The 16,078-nt window shown below is 31.6% G+C and overlaps 1 protein-coding gene across 1 annotated transcript in view; it reads right to left on the minus strand.

The window, feature by feature from the left end:
- Positions 1-16,078, minus strand: part of LOC127717917 (putative ankyrin repeat protein RF_0381) — a 183,437-nt gene that overhangs the window by 32,789 nt on the left and 134,570 nt on the right. Inside the window, exons 5-8 of the mRNA XM_052223783.1 lie at positions 12,918-13,016; positions 8,805-8,903; positions 5,447-5,545; positions 3,253-3,351 (exon numbers count right to left, since the gene is read on the minus strand). Coding sequence (XP_052079743.1) covers positions 3,253-3,351; positions 5,447-5,545; positions 8,805-8,903; positions 12,918-13,016 — 396 coding nt within the window. The remainder of the gene's footprint in view (positions 1-3,252; positions 3,352-5,446; positions 5,546-8,804; positions 8,904-12,917; positions 13,017-16,078) is intronic.

Here is a 16,078-nt window from a genome sequence, read left to right on the forward strand (position 1 = left end):
TCTTTGTTATTTACATGTTTGAGGTTTCATTGCTTAATTTGGAAGAATTGATGATTTGACAACTGTCATATTAATGTTAAGTTTTTTCTAGTCCAGTATGATATCATTTTCTCACAATTTGCTAGCTGTTTATTGGTATTAAGTTTTTGACATATTTGATTGTTATACCCAAAGTAAAAACCAGGACTTTAAATGGGTTCAGTGTATACTCTTTATTGGTCTTTACTACTCTTAATATTTCACCGTAAAAATCTTTCTGTTTTGTTTCGGTTTAACTTTAGTCCTAAAAAGATACCTAAGGTTTTAATGATATCTACTTATAATTTAACATCTTTTGACGATTTCAGAAACAAGGTTGTATCGTCAGTAAGCTGACATATTTTATTGGAGCAGTTTTTACCATCTAAATTTACTTCCAGTCCTTTCAGACTTTTATTTTGTCTTGATTTATTTGCATTACTTTCAACTATTAAAACAAACGCTAAAGAATGTATGGGTCATCCTTGACGAATCCCACGAAAAATAACAAAAGTACTTGAAACCCTACCGTTATAAAGTATACACCCTTTTTATGATCGTTTACATTGTTTGAACATTTCTTATACAAATACTTTTAAAATGGTTTTTTAAAGTTTCTTACATAAATGGCCACTCAAGGGAGTTTGAGACAAATCTACAAAAAAGATACCTTTATCTACTTTAAATCTGGGTAATTAATTCGATCTAGTATTTGTCTTATATTAAAACGAATCCATCTTTTTTTTTTATGTAGCCTTTTTTGGTCATAATGAATGATTTTTTGTTGAGACTTATTTTAATCTTTGGGCAAGTTCATAAGCTTATAATGTTACATCATAACTTTACAAGGTTATAGGACAATTGTTATTTGATAACATAGATAGTCTTTTTATCATGTTTATATGTATATAAGTTATATAGCTTCTTAAAATTAAAAACGGATACAATAGTTTTTTTTATTTCTTCCCAAATGTAACCGTAGAATTCAACATTCAGTTCGTCTATATAAAGAGCTTTATTTGATTATATTTTGAATGTTGCATTTGCACATTCCTGAACTGTGGAATTATATTTACATAAACTGCTTTCTCATTCACTTACATTTGGGCAATTTTTAAAATCTTTTAAATATTTTATAGTATTTTCAATATTTGAATTCGTAGACGAATACCATTTTTCGTAATAGTTTACTTCTAGGATATGTAATTTCACGTGTTCAGTAACTATATTTTTGTTTTTATGATACATCGAGTAATGTTTTTTTTTTACATCCTCTAGTTTTTTTTCAAGCCCTGAGAAATACGATGATTTATCTGTCCCCCTCTTCAAGCCTTTTTATACGTGATCTTATTTGATTGCCTTTCATTTTTACAGATCCGCTCATTGCTTCTCGACTTTTTGATTTATTTATCAAATGTTTATTACCACACAAATTAGAGGTTGCATGAATTTCGTTATTCAATTCTTTTGATTCGTTTTCGAAAGCATGAATTTTACTCTTTTTTATTTTTTTATTTTAATTTACAAAATTGAATTGTTTTATCTCAAACTTCAATTATCCCATAGAATATTAAGGGCTTTTGATTCATTTGCTTTTCTTGTATAAGATGTTATTTGATCATTTATGACACTATCATTTAATTTCCAATATCCCTGCCCTTTTGTAGTTCTGGACATTTGTAGTTTTAAGGATACACTATGATGATCAGTATAAAAAATGAAATAACAAAAATACCGAACTCCAAGGAAAATTCAAAACGGAAAGTCCTTTATCAAATTGTATTGAATAACAATTTTTTTAACTTCAGTACCAAAAAGAAGGAAGTTATTCCGTATTGCTTCTGTTTTTAATCTTTCTATACCAAGTGAATTGGGTTTTATTAATGTTTTTCCCACCATATATCTGTTATTTTGCGGTTTTTCATTGATACTTTTAGTCCGTAAATTAGTTTCATCATTTTTTTTTTAAATTTATACCTAGTTTTAGAATGTTTTACAGATAAGATATCAATTGAATATCTCCCTATTTTTAATTGTAATAGACAATACTTATCAATAAGTGTTTTAACTGATTTGAAGAGAGTTTCTCAATATTTTATTATTATATACATTGACAACTGTATGCTTTCATATATTTCTAAATTCATCAAGGAGCCTCTTTTCTTTGATAGTTGTATAATCTAACCTACTTCTTTGGCATATGGTTACCAATCAAGCATTCCTCTTAAAAATATCTCCTTCGCTACTGGTTAATAGGTTCTTCTAAATTGTTCTTACAATGTGTCTCTTGCAGTTGTTTTGCTTACTCCATTCGATCAGTCTTTTTATTGTTTCAATTTGCAGTAGACCTTAAGAATCGATTGTAAAAATATGATTTTTTTATTTTGCCATAAATGGTAGTGTACGATTTAATTTAGGTTATTTTCGGCATTGTTCAGGGGAATCGGCCTTTTCTACAGTAGACTTAAACGAGTTGGTGCTTTCGCATGCAATGAAACAATGTCGTACTAGATACACAATCATCGTCTCTTGTGTCATATTTTTAACAGTGCAGTTTACGTAATTTCGAGTAATTATATCAGTGTTCCCCTTGATTAATTTTCACTTGGTTTGGGCATATTGAACAAGGATTTTTTTTTTATTTCGTATGATATTATTTCATTTATAGTTACATTTTCATTGATTGTAAAATTCATTACTAGTACAAATTTAGCTATCCTGTCGTGTGTTTGTGTACTTTTTTGTCATATAGCTCCTAAGGTTGTAGCCTATTTATTGTCAAAATAGAACCTTGTGTATTCGAGTATGTACAATCGACATTTTGTAACCTCAACTATAGGGTATTATTTGTTTGGGTCCACGAACGTTTGCATTGTCCTGCACTCTAAATTTGTCCATGGAAGATATGCAAATGTGACCGATCGCTAATGTTAATTCAGTTTTAAATGACATTAAATAAAAACAAAAACACTTAAACATGTTGTGCTTTCGAAGCGCTTTTCTACATTCACCTCTATCAGGAACGTCCGAAACCTTAACATTCGAAAGAGAGGTTTGCGTAAGCAGGCAGCAACCTCAGGAGCTATATGACAAAAAAGTACAAAAACACACAACAGAATAGCTAAATTTGTACAGTTAGGCATTCACATATGATGCATTAAAATTGGGTTTTGCTATTGCAGATATTGACATTTGTTTGATATTTTTTTTCAGTTTGATTGATCATTCACTAACCCGATTCTGTAAATGGATAGCAATACCAGCGTCAATCAGCAACTTGACGATTTCTGTGTTCCCTTTCCATGCAGCAATGAATAGTGCAGTATCACCAACCTGGATAGAAAAAAAAAATAACAGGTTTAACATAATATGAAATGACAAAGGGTGCAATTTATGTCATTTAAGAGGGTAAAACAAAATGATCTCGCGAAAAGCGTATAGTCAACCCCGTAGCCGATATCAGATATCAGTAAGAAATTGTCATTAGTACATACCGATACAAGGATATGTCTGACTTAATGAAGATAACTAAAGGAGCAATCCAGGTTATAAAATGATTTAACATTCAAATAAACAAAAACGAATATCAATCAAAATTTAGAATTGACGATAGTGTAATACTAATATTCTTGTGAAATCAGACATTGTTTTCTATCAGAAATCGGTCAATTCCTCAATTAGAATATTGCCTTCTAGAACACTTTTAACATTAGACACGTCATATACGTTTGTTGTACACCACATAACAGCAAAACGCTGCCAAAAATGGATTAAAATTGAAAGACGATCATCACTATCCTGCAAGTTAACATTTAACATTAAAATGTGAATTTGATATGTTATAACACTCTGAGGTAGTGGTGAATAGAGGTATGGCACGGCAACCTTATTTACATTTATAAAGCTTAAATCCGACAATAAGATGTAGTATACCTCAACATTTACGGATACCAGTTGTCGAAGCTATAAACCATACAGTTATTATGACACAATACAGTTTTTTCCATTGTGTGAATTTGTCACAATCATGTAAAGTTGCTTTAACTTGATTTAAATATTGAATGGCATGCTCCATTTGCTAGATCCGCGTACCGTCATGATTATTACAGTAATGTCGTATTCATTTCTGACCTAACATGATCAGCGCGCACTACTCTCCTTACTGTTTGTCTGTGTTGTCAACGAGAACTCCATTCACCTCAGTTTAAAGTATTGATGTCATTCATATGTCCTGCCTTAATCTTTGAGAAATACATTTTTGTATGAATGTTAGTATGTTTAGTTAAGATGGTTTATACACAGATTTTAGAATAACGATTGCAACAATTAAAATTATTACTGGAATTCAAAGTTAAGATATTATTGGATGAATTATTCTTTTTATGACGTTGTCTTTTAATGTAAATAAAGAAGAAAACGCTAGAATCTTTTTTTTCCCACTTCGTTATGATTCTTATTCATTGACAACGGCCTGGCAATATATATTGCTGAATGACGTCAAATGTGTGAAAAAACTATTTTCTTTTTTTATTTTACTTAGATTCTGAATTTTTTTAACCAATCAAATAATAGTTTTATTTTAAATGTCGACATTTTTCAGCTGATGCATATTCTAAAGTTAAGGTCGATTGCCTTTTATTACAGCTGTTTTCAAATGTTGCATAACAATATTCTCTTATAGTGATAACGTTTAAATCTGCTTTTTGTCAGTGCAGCAACATTCCAGCAGCGCCTGCATATGGAGGATAGTTGATGCAATATTCCAGAAATTGCGTTTTCTGTAATGATTCGCTCGATAGGGTTACTGCTTAAAAGGAAGTTATTGCATCAAGCATTGCAAATGATAATTTTGAAGTCATCTATTCGAAAGGTACACTGACGCCATCATGTTTTTTTATCGTTATGGAATATCTCTGCCACATAGGAATACGGATATGTTGCATTTGTCGTAACCACAATCCCGCCTTCATGTCCTACAATGTGATATTACAATGTGCAACTTATTACTGGATTTTTAATTGCTTAAGCGACAAGACGAGTGCCACATTCGGAGCAAGAGCTATTTACCCGTCCGCAGATTATGAGTTCACATCAGTTTTTAATGGGTTCGTATTTCCCAGTCTCTAGTTCTCTGTGTGGTGATGTTTTGTTATTGCTGCTTGTGCTTCCGTCGTTTTTTTTTTCGTTTTTTTTAGGAGGGAGGGGGGAGGTATAATTGTCGAATGCCCCCTTGATGTATTCTCTCTCTGTTTTATCTGATAAGTTTTCGTTAAAATCCTATTGAATGTTTAGATGTCGCATACGATTGATAATTAATTACATCCACCGCACAAACCAGGTGAGCAAAGGAACAGGTGTTGTTTACTTGTATTACCTGTACCATGGCAGAAAATCTTGGCAAAAATACAATTTTTTATCATCCACTGACCTGTCCTTGTATATTGAGATCAATACCACCGTCAATCAGCAACTTGACGGTTTCTGTGTTCCCTTTCTGTGCAGCATGGTGCAGTGCAGTGTCACCACACTGGATAGAAAAACAAAATAACAATTTTAAAATAATATCAAATAAAAAAGGAAGCAACTTATGTAATTAATAAATTAAAACAACATAGACTCGCACTAAGCGTATAGTCAAACCGGTACCCGACATTAGATTGCAATAAGAAATTGCCATTAGTACGGTCCGTGTATATTTGCGTCCATTCGTTTTTAGTTTTGAAATACTTTCGTTTTTCGTTTTCTTAAAACAAAAAATAAAAAACGGAAGTGTTTTCGTTTTTCGATTTTGATATCTTAAAACAAAAAATGAAAAACGGAAGAGTTATATATCACAAGACAAAAAAGAAAACGACATTTATTTCAATTCTGTATTTGGTACTATGTATTTCTCGTTTATAAATTAACAATGCTTCGATATAATGTTTCATAGTCATCAGAATTACAAAATGTCCACGTAGTTCAATTTTATTTACGCAATATTAACATGTAGACGTCAAATTTAATGTAGACAAAATAGACCGCCTGACTTATGAAGTGATATAAGGTAATTAATGAACAAAAAGACTTTCAAATTTTCTTGTTTTTATCTCTAATAAGATATAAGATTGTAATATTTAAATATTAAATGAATTACAAATTTCAATTATACAATGAAATATACTATAAAGATAGTAGTAATATATATATATCATTACTTTATCACATTAACAAGGGGAGGTTACCACTTAACCAATAAGAAAACTAGCCCGGCCGTTACAGTATATACAGAGTTTATCAGATCAATAGTATATAAATTAGAGATATAGCTGACAAATGAAGACGACTTTAACAATCTTAACAATTACGTGCGTGATCTATACTTTTGAGGTTTAAAGGCTGGTTAGAATTGATGACTTATGTGCATCAGCCAATATTACACGAACATTCGGGACGATATTAGATCATAATATGTATACGTTATTTATATAAATTCCAACAAAAAAGTTCACACTTTAAATCTTGATTTAGCGGACCATTTTATGAATCAACAGAAAGCAGTCCAAAAGAAGATGTGTGTAACCACGTTCTGGCACATTATTGTAATTCCCACCATACTTCGTTTACATCACAATATAAAACAAGTGATATGATTGCTGGGACTTCTGTTTTTTTTAGTCGCAAAACACAGAACATATCTTTATTTTACTTGAAATTTAATATTAACGTATATATCACATAATTAAATTTCTTTTTTGATAAGTTTACGCATTTATTTCCAAAAACTCAAAATGCTATTCAGCGCCACATGTTGCTGTTGTAGACATATGGATACAATTTGGAAATTTTATATGTTTTTGTCAAATTTTGCATCGAAGGACATCAATAACCAAAACGGATTACTCAGAGTCCGAAAGACAATACATAGCTTTACTTTTAACATAATTTTGGTTTTGGTTAACAATGAGCTTCTTATACAGTTGAGGAATGAATACTAAAAAGCAAAAGTTTGCACAAATCGCGGTTTTGAGATATCTGTAGGTGTTTATAATAGGTGATATGTTTATAATTAAATGATTATATTGTAAAAATAAAGTGTACACTTTGGGCTGTGGTACTATGAATCTCAGTAAAGATTGATAGACTTTTTGAAAATGACCCTAGTGTGAAAAAAAAATTAGGGTAATCGGCCCTACCCCTTTTATTTGTTGACTGTTAAATCGGCGGACGACGCTTACCAAAGTGAATTAATTTGTATCCAAAAGACAGTACATATAAAGATTTACTATATATCTAGAACTCTGAACCGCGATTGTACTCCAAACCGCGATGGTCAAAGTGAAATGGTTTGACTCTGAAGTGCATTTCTTCCGAAAGACAATACGTTTAAAAAATTTACTATATATTAAGTACTGTTGACCGCGATGATATTCCGAACCGCGATGGTCAAAGTGCGATGGTTTGACGCTGAAGTGCATTTTTGATCACATGAACATGGAAAACAATGATAATATAGTTGATGCAATCCATCGCACTTCAGCGGTACCACCAACCTACTTCGGCGTAGCTCTAAACAAGATAGCGCACAATGCTACCATCGTATTCCAGCTTGATCAAAATGCACTTCAGCGTCAAACCATCGCACTTTGACCATCGCGGTTCGGAGTACCATCTAGGTTCAGAGTCCTAAATTATTTTTTGCAAATCTTTGCTTTTTAGTATTCATTCTTTAAATGTATAAATAGCTCACTTTTTGAGGCGTTGATACATTCGTGTGACGCACAGTTCATTATTCTATTGTGCTGTATTTGTGTTCTGTCGTAAATTAATTTTAGGTGTTCGTTGTTATTCTGTGGTTTACATGTTGAAATGGACAATTATATTGTTTATTTATGTATTTCTCTGTCCTGAATGTTCTTGCATTTATTAGCACTGTATTCTTGTCACGTAATGTTGTCATTTTAGCGGTATTTTTAACATTGCCATATAAGCGGGAGGTTTGGCTAGCCACAAAACCAGGTTCAACCCACCATTTTTTCTTAAAATGTCCTTAAAATGTCCTGTTCCAAGTCAGGAATATGGCAGTTGTTATCACATAGTCCGTTTCTATGTATGTTGGCGTTTGTTGTAGCAGTTCAGTGTTTCTATTGTTCCGTTTTGTTTCCTCTTATAGTTGAGGCGTTTCCCTCAGTTTTTGTTTGTGACCCGGATTTGTTTCAGTTAAATCGATTTATGACTATTGAACAGCGGTATACTACTATTGCCTTTATTCATCGTTGACCAAAACCAAAATTATGTTGAAAGTAACGCTATGTATTGTCTTTTGGACTCTTAGTTATTCGTTTTGGTTATCGATGTCCTTCGATGCAAAATTTGACAAAAACATATAAAATTTCCATATTGTATCCATATGTCTTTAACAGAAACATGTAACACTGAATACCCGTCCGCAGATTACGAGTTCATCTTAGTTTTTAATGGGTTCGTATTTCCGAGTCTAGTTTTCTGTGTGATGTTTTGTTATTGCTGCTTGTGCTTCCGTCGTTTTTTTCTTTTTTTAGGGGGGATGGGAGAAGGGGGGTGTGGCAGTTATAATTATAGAATACCCCCTTGGTGTATTCTCTCTCTGTTTTATCTGATACGTTTTTGTTAAAATCCTATTGAATGTTTAGATATCGCATATGCTTGATAATTAATTACATCCGGCACCCAAACCGGGTGAGCAAAGGAACAGGTGTTTTTTACTTGTATTACCTGTACCATGGTAGAAAATCTTGGCAAAAATACAATTTTTATCATCCACTGACCTGTCCTTGTATATTGAGATCAATACCATAGTTAATCAGCAACTTGACGGTTTCTGTGTTTCCGTTCTGTGCAGCCAGGTGCAGTGCAGTGTCACCAAACTGGATAGAAAATCAAAATAACAATTTTAAAATAATATAAAATAAAAAAGAAGCAATTTATGTAATTAAAGAAAGTAAAACAACATAGATTCGCACAAAGCGTATGTTCAAACCGGTATCCGACATCAGATTGCAATAAGAAATTGTCAGTAGTACGGTCCGTGTATATTTGCTTTCATAAAACAAAAAATGAAAGTGTTATCATTTTTCGCTTTTCGATTTTGATATCACAAAACAAAAACGAAAAAACGACCATTTAGTTTCAATTTCTGTATTTAGTACTATGTATTTCTCGTTTATATATTAACAATATTTCTATATAATGTTTTGTAGTCTTCGGAATTATAAAATGTCAACGTAGTTCGGTTTTACTTACGCAATATCAACATGTAGACGTCAAAGTTTATGTAGACAAAATAGACCGCCTGACTTATAAAGTGAAATAAGGTAATTAATGAAAAAAATACTTAAAAATTTTCTTGTTTTTATCTATAATAAGAAATACAATTGTAATATTTAAATATTAAATGAATTACAAATTTAAATTATACAATGAAATATACTATAAAGATAGTAGAAATATATATATTTCAATGCTTTATCACGTTAACAAGGTAGGTTACTACTACTAGCCCAGCCGTTAAAGTATACCCAACGGTTATCAGATCAAAAGTATATAAATCTGAGATATAGTCGACGAATAAAGAAGACTTTAACAATTTTAGCAATTAGGTGCGGTTTCTGTGTTTCTTTTCTGTGCAGCCAGGTGCGGTTTAGTGTCACCACACTGGATAAAAAAACAAAAAAACAATTTTAAAATAATATAAATTTAAAAAGGAAGCAACTTATGTAATTAAAGAAATTAAAACAACATAGACTCGCACTAAGCGTATAGTCAAACCGGTACCCAACATCAGATGGCAATAAGAAATTGCCATTAGTACGATCTGTGTATATTTGCGTCCATTCGTTTTTGATTTCTTAAAACAAAAAATGAAAAACGGAAGTGCTTTCGTTTTTCTATTTTGATATCTTAAAACAAAAAATGAGAAACGGAAGTGTTTTCGTTTTTCGATTTTGATATCACAAGACAAAAACGAAAACGACATTTAGTTTGATTTCTGTAATTGGTACTATGTATTTCTCGTTTATATATTAACAATGCTTCTATATAATGTTTCATAGTCATCAGAATTATAAAATGTCAACGTAGTTCGATTTTATTTACGCAATATCAACATGTAGACGTCAAATTTAATGTAGACACAATAGACCGCTTGACTTATGAAGTGATATCAGGTAATTAATGAAAAAAATACTTAAAAATTTTTCTTGTTTTTTACTATAATAAGATATAAGATTGTTATATTTAAATATTAAATGCATTACAAATTTAATTATACAATGAAATATACTATAAAGATAGTAGAAATATATATACCTCATTACTTTATCACATTAACAAGGGAGGCTACTACTTAACCGATTAGAAAACTAGCCCGGCCGTTAAAGTATATACACAGTTTATCAGATCAATAGTATATAAATTGAAGATAAAGTCGACAAATGAAGAAGACTTTAACAATCATAACAATTAGGTGCGTGATCTATACTTTCGAGTTTTGAAGGCTGGTTAGAATTGATGACTAATGTGCATCAGCCAATTTTACACGAATATTCGGGACGATAATAGATCATAATATGTATACGCTAAATATATAAATTCCAACAAAAAAGTTCAAACTTTGAATCGAGATTTAGCAGACCATTTTATAAATCAACAGAAAGCAGCCCAAAAGAAGATGTGTGTAACCACATTCTGGCACATTATTGTAATTCCCACCATACTTCGTTTACATCACAATATAACACAAGTGATATGATTGCTGCGACTTCTGTTATTTTAAGTCGCAAAATACAAAACATATCTTTATTTTACTTGAAATTTAATATTAAAGTATATATCACATAATTAAATTTGTTTTTTGATAAGTTTACGCATTTATTTCCAAAAACTCAAAATGCTATTCAGCGTCACATGTTGCTGTTGTAGACATATGGATACAATTTGGAAATTTATATGTTTTTGTCAAATTTTGCATCGAAGGACATCAATAACCAAAACGGATAACTAAGAGTCCGAAAGACAACTCATGGCGTTACTTTTAACATAATTGTGGTTTTGGTCAACGATGGGCTTCTTATACAGTTGAGGAATAAACATTAAAAAGCAAATGTTTGCAATAATCGCGGTTTTGAGATATCTTTATGTGTTTATAATAGGTGATATGTTTATAATTAAGTGATTATATTGTAAAAAAAAAGTGTACACTTTGGGCTGTGGTACTATGAATCTCAGTAAAGATTGATAGACTTTTTGAAAATGACCCTAGTGTGAAAGTTTTATTTTAGGGTAATCGGCCCTACCCCTTATATTTGTTGACTGTTAAATCGGCGGACGACGCTAACCAAAGTGAATTAATTTGTATCCGAAGGACAAAACATAAAATAGATTTACTCTATATCTAGGACTTTGAAACGCGATGGTACTCCAAACCGCGATGGTCTGACGCTGAAGTGCATTTGCCCGAAAGACAATACGTCTAAAAAATTTACTATATATCTGGGACTGTGAACCGCGATGATATTCCGAACCGCGATGGTCAAAGTGCGATGGTTTGACGCTGAAGTGCATTTTTGATCACATGAACATGGAAAACAATGAAAATATAGTTGATGCAATCCATCGCACTTCAATGGTACCACCAACTTACTTCGGCGTAGCTCTAAACAAGATAGCGCACAATGCTACCATCGCACTCCAGCTTGATCAAAAATGCACTTCAGCGTCAAACCATCGCAATTTGACCATCGCGGTTCGGTATACCATCTAGGTTCAGAGTCCTAAATTATTTTTTGCAAATCTTTGCTTTTTAGTATTCATTCTTAAAATGTATAAAAAGCTCACTTTTTGTGGCGTTGATTCATTCGTGTGACGTACATTTCATTATTCTATTGTGCTGTATTTGTGTTCTGTCGTAAATTAATTTTAGGTGTTCGTTGTTATTCTGTGGTTTACATGTTGAAATGGACTATTATATTATTTATTTATGTATTTCTCTTTCCTGAATGTTCTTGCATTTATTAGCACTGTATTCCTGTCACGTAATGTTGTCATTTTAGCGGTATTTTTAACATTGCCATATAAGCGGGAGGTTTGGCTAGCCAAAAAACCAGGTTCAACCCACCATGTGTTCTTAAAATGTCCTGTTCCAAGTCATGATCAGGAATATGGCAGTTGTTATCACATAGTCCGTTTCTATGTATGTTGGCGTTTGTTTTTGTAGCAGTTCAGTGTTTCTGTTGTTCCGTTTTGTTTCCTCTTATAATTGAGGCGTTTCCCTCAGTTTTTGTTTGTGACCCGGATTTGTTTCAGTTAAATCGATTTATGACTATTGAACAGCGGTATACTACTATTGCCTTTATTCATCGTTGACCAAAACCAAAATTATGTTGAAAGTAACGCTATGTATTGTCTTTTGGACTCTTAGTTATTCGTTTTGGTTATTGATGTCCTTCGATGCAAAGTTTGACAAAAACATATAAAATTTCCAAATTGTATCCATATGTTTTTAACAGAAACATGTAACACTGAATACCCGTCCGCAGATTACCAGTTCATCTCAGTTTTTAATGGGTTCGTATTTCCCAGTCTAGTTTTCTGTGTGATGTTTTGTTATTGCTGCTTGTGCTTCCGTCGTTTTTTCTTTTTTTAGGGGGGAGGGGTGGGGGAGAGTTGTAATTAGAGAATGCCCCCTTGGTGTATTATCTCCCTGTTTTATCTGATACATTTTTGTTGAAATCCTATTGAATGTTTAGATATCCTATATGATTGATAATTTATTACATCCGGCACCCAAACCGGGTGAGCAAAGGAACAGGTGTTTTTTACTTGTATTACCTGTACCATGGTAGAAAATCTTGGAAAAAATACAATTTTTATCATCCACTGACCTGTCCTTGTATATTGAGATCAACACCACAGTCAATCAGCAACTTGACGGTTTCTGTGTTTCCGTTCTGTGCAGCCAGGTGCAGTGCATTGTCACCACACTGGATAGAAAATCAAAATAACAATTTTAAAATAATATAAAATAAAAAAAAAAGCAATTTATGTAATTAAAGAAAGTAAAACAACATAGACTCGCACTAAGCGTATGGTCAAACCGGTACCCGACATCAGATTGCAATAAGAAATTGTCATTAGTACGGTCCGTGTATATTTGCTTTCATAAAACAAAAAATGAAAGTGTTATAATTTTTCGTTTTTGATTTCATAAAACAAAAAACGAAAAACGAAAACACTTTTGTTTTTCGTTTTTGATTTCTGAAAACAAAAAATGAAAAACGGAAGTGTTTTCGTTTTTCTATTTTGATATCTTAAAACAAAAAAATTAAAGAACGGAAGTGTTTTCGCTTTTCGATTTTGATATCACAAGACAAAAACGAAAAACGACATTTAGTTTCAATTTCTGTATCTAGTACTATGTATTTCTCGTTTATATATTAACAGTATTTCTATATAATGTTTCGTAGTCTTCGGAATTACAAAATGTCAACGTAGTTCGATTTTATTTACGCAATATCAACATGTAGACGTCAAACTTTATGTAGACAAAATAGACCGCCTGACTTATGAAGTGAAATAAGGTAATTACTGAAAAAAATACTTTCAAATTTTCTTGTTTTTTACTATAATAAGATATAAGATTGTAATATTTAGATATTAAATGAATTACAATTATACAATGAAATATACTATAAAGATAGTAGAAATATATAAACCTTATTACTTTATCACATTAACAAGGAAGGTTACTACTTAACCGATAAGAAAACTTGCCCGTCCGTTAAAGTATATACACACTTTATCAGATCAATAGTTTATAAATTGAAGATATAGTCGACAAATGAAGAAGACTTTAACAATCATAACAATTAGGTGCGTGATCTATACTTTTGAGTTTTGAAGGCTGGTTAGAATTGATGACTAATGTGCATCAGCCAATATTACACGAATATTCGGGACGATAATAGATCATAATATGTATACGTTATTTATATAAATTTCAACAAAAAGGTTCAAACTTTAAATCGAGATTTAGCAGTCCAAAAGAAGATGTGTGTAACCACATTCTGGCACATTATTGTAATTCCCACCATACTTCGTTTACATCACAATATAACACAAGTGATATGATTGCTGCGACTTCTGTTTTTTTTAAGTCGCAAAACACAAAACATATCTTTATTTTACTTGAAATTTAATATTAAAGTATATATCTTGGATGGAGAGTTGTCTAATTGGCACTCATACCACATCTTCTTATATCTATTTACTGCAGGCTTCGATGGAGAGTTGTCTCATTGGCACTCATACCACATCTTCTTATATCTAATCACATAATTAAATTAGTTTTTTGATAAGTTTACGCATTTATTTCCAAAAACTCAAAATGCTATTCAGCGTCACATGTTGCTGTTGTAGACATATGGATACAATTTGGAAATTTTATATGTTTTTGTCAAATTTTGCATCGAAGGACATCAGTAACCAAAACGGATTACTAAGAGTCCGAAAGACAACACATGGCGTTACTTTTAACATAATTTTGGTTTTGGTCAACGATGAGCTTCTTATACAGTTGTGGAATGAATACTAAAAAGCAAATGTTTGCAAAAATCGCGGTTTTGAGATATCTTTAGGTGTTTATAATAGATGATATGTTTATTATATTGTAAAAAAATGTGTACACTTTGGGCTGTGGTACTATGAATCTCAGTAAAGATTGATAGACTTGTTGAAAATGACCCTAGTGTGAACATTTTTTTTTTGGGTAATCGGCCCTACCCCTTTTATTTGTTGACCGTTAAATCGGCGGACGACGCTAACCAAAGTGAATCAATTTGTATCCGAAAGACAACCACAAAATTTTGTAAAATTCAATGATGGTTTGACAAAGTTATTCAAAATCTTTTACAACAGACTATATCTCAAAGGTTGACTGCCAAAAAAACAATTTATTTGTAAATTACAAAAAAATGGGTGGAAAATTCTAAATTCTTCTCTACAGTGTCAGGTACTTATCGAGTATGAAGAATCTTCTTTAAAAGTTTCCTGAAATTACATGAAGGTTTGAGAAAGGTTATTGATATTTTGTTAGCTGGACTGTGTCTAAATGAAACTTCTGTCCCTATCCATAAAATTCCATAAAGTTATTGATGTCTCGAAACTTTAACACAATAGATATAAGAAGATGTGGTATGAGTGCCAATGAGACAACTCTCCATCCAAGTCAAAATTTATAAAAGAAAACCAATAGGTCAAAGTACGGTCTTCAACACGGAGCCTTGGCTCACACCGAACAGCAAGCTATAAAGGGCCCGAAAATTACTAGTGTAAAACCATTCAAATGGGAAAATGCCTTAATTTTTAGATTTAGTCTTGTGTTGAAATTTAAAATATTTGTTTAAATTTTCCTTACTTTACTGATAAAAGGCAGTAAAGTAAGGAAAATTTAAACAAATAGTTTAAATTTTACCCTTGATCTTGAAGAATCTAATTATATCATTCAATTCGACAACGTTATAGATATCTAAAAAACGTGAACCTCAGACTGTATCTAAATAAACTCATCATAGATACCAGGCATCAAATTTTGAACGTCAGACGCACGTTTCGATTACTAAAGGTTTTGCAAAATACAGATAAGGTAATCTATTTCTAGAATAAAAAAATCATTAGTATTTAGAAAAATTCAAAGTTTTGTAATCAGTTAATTTATAATAATATTAGTGCAGAAAAACAACTTATAACAGTAAAATATTGAAAAAAAGAAAACAATAATTCTCTGGATGCTGTCATTGTATAGAAGAAGCGTCTCTTAGTTAAACAATGTGCCTGTTGTACCAGAACATTAAATTCGATAACTCCAGTACACACAAAATATTTTTGAAAATAGAAGGTTAATTTAAAAAATCGTTCATTTCTTGTTCATATATGTATTGCAGACTTAGTTATAAGTTATATGCATTAATAAAAAAAATACTAAACACAAATACTCTGTTTTCAAATGTTTGCCTTGCCTTGCATTTACTTAAAAAAGGGAAAAGGG

This window comes from Mytilus californianus, unplaced genomic scaffold (genome assembly GCF_021869535.1).
Source record: "Mytilus californianus isolate M0D057914Y unplaced genomic scaffold, xbMytCali1.0.p SCAF_10, whole genome shotgun sequence".
In the NCBI taxonomy this organism is placed as follows: Eukaryota; Metazoa; Mollusca; class Bivalvia; order Mytilida; family Mytilidae; genus Mytilus; species Mytilus californianus.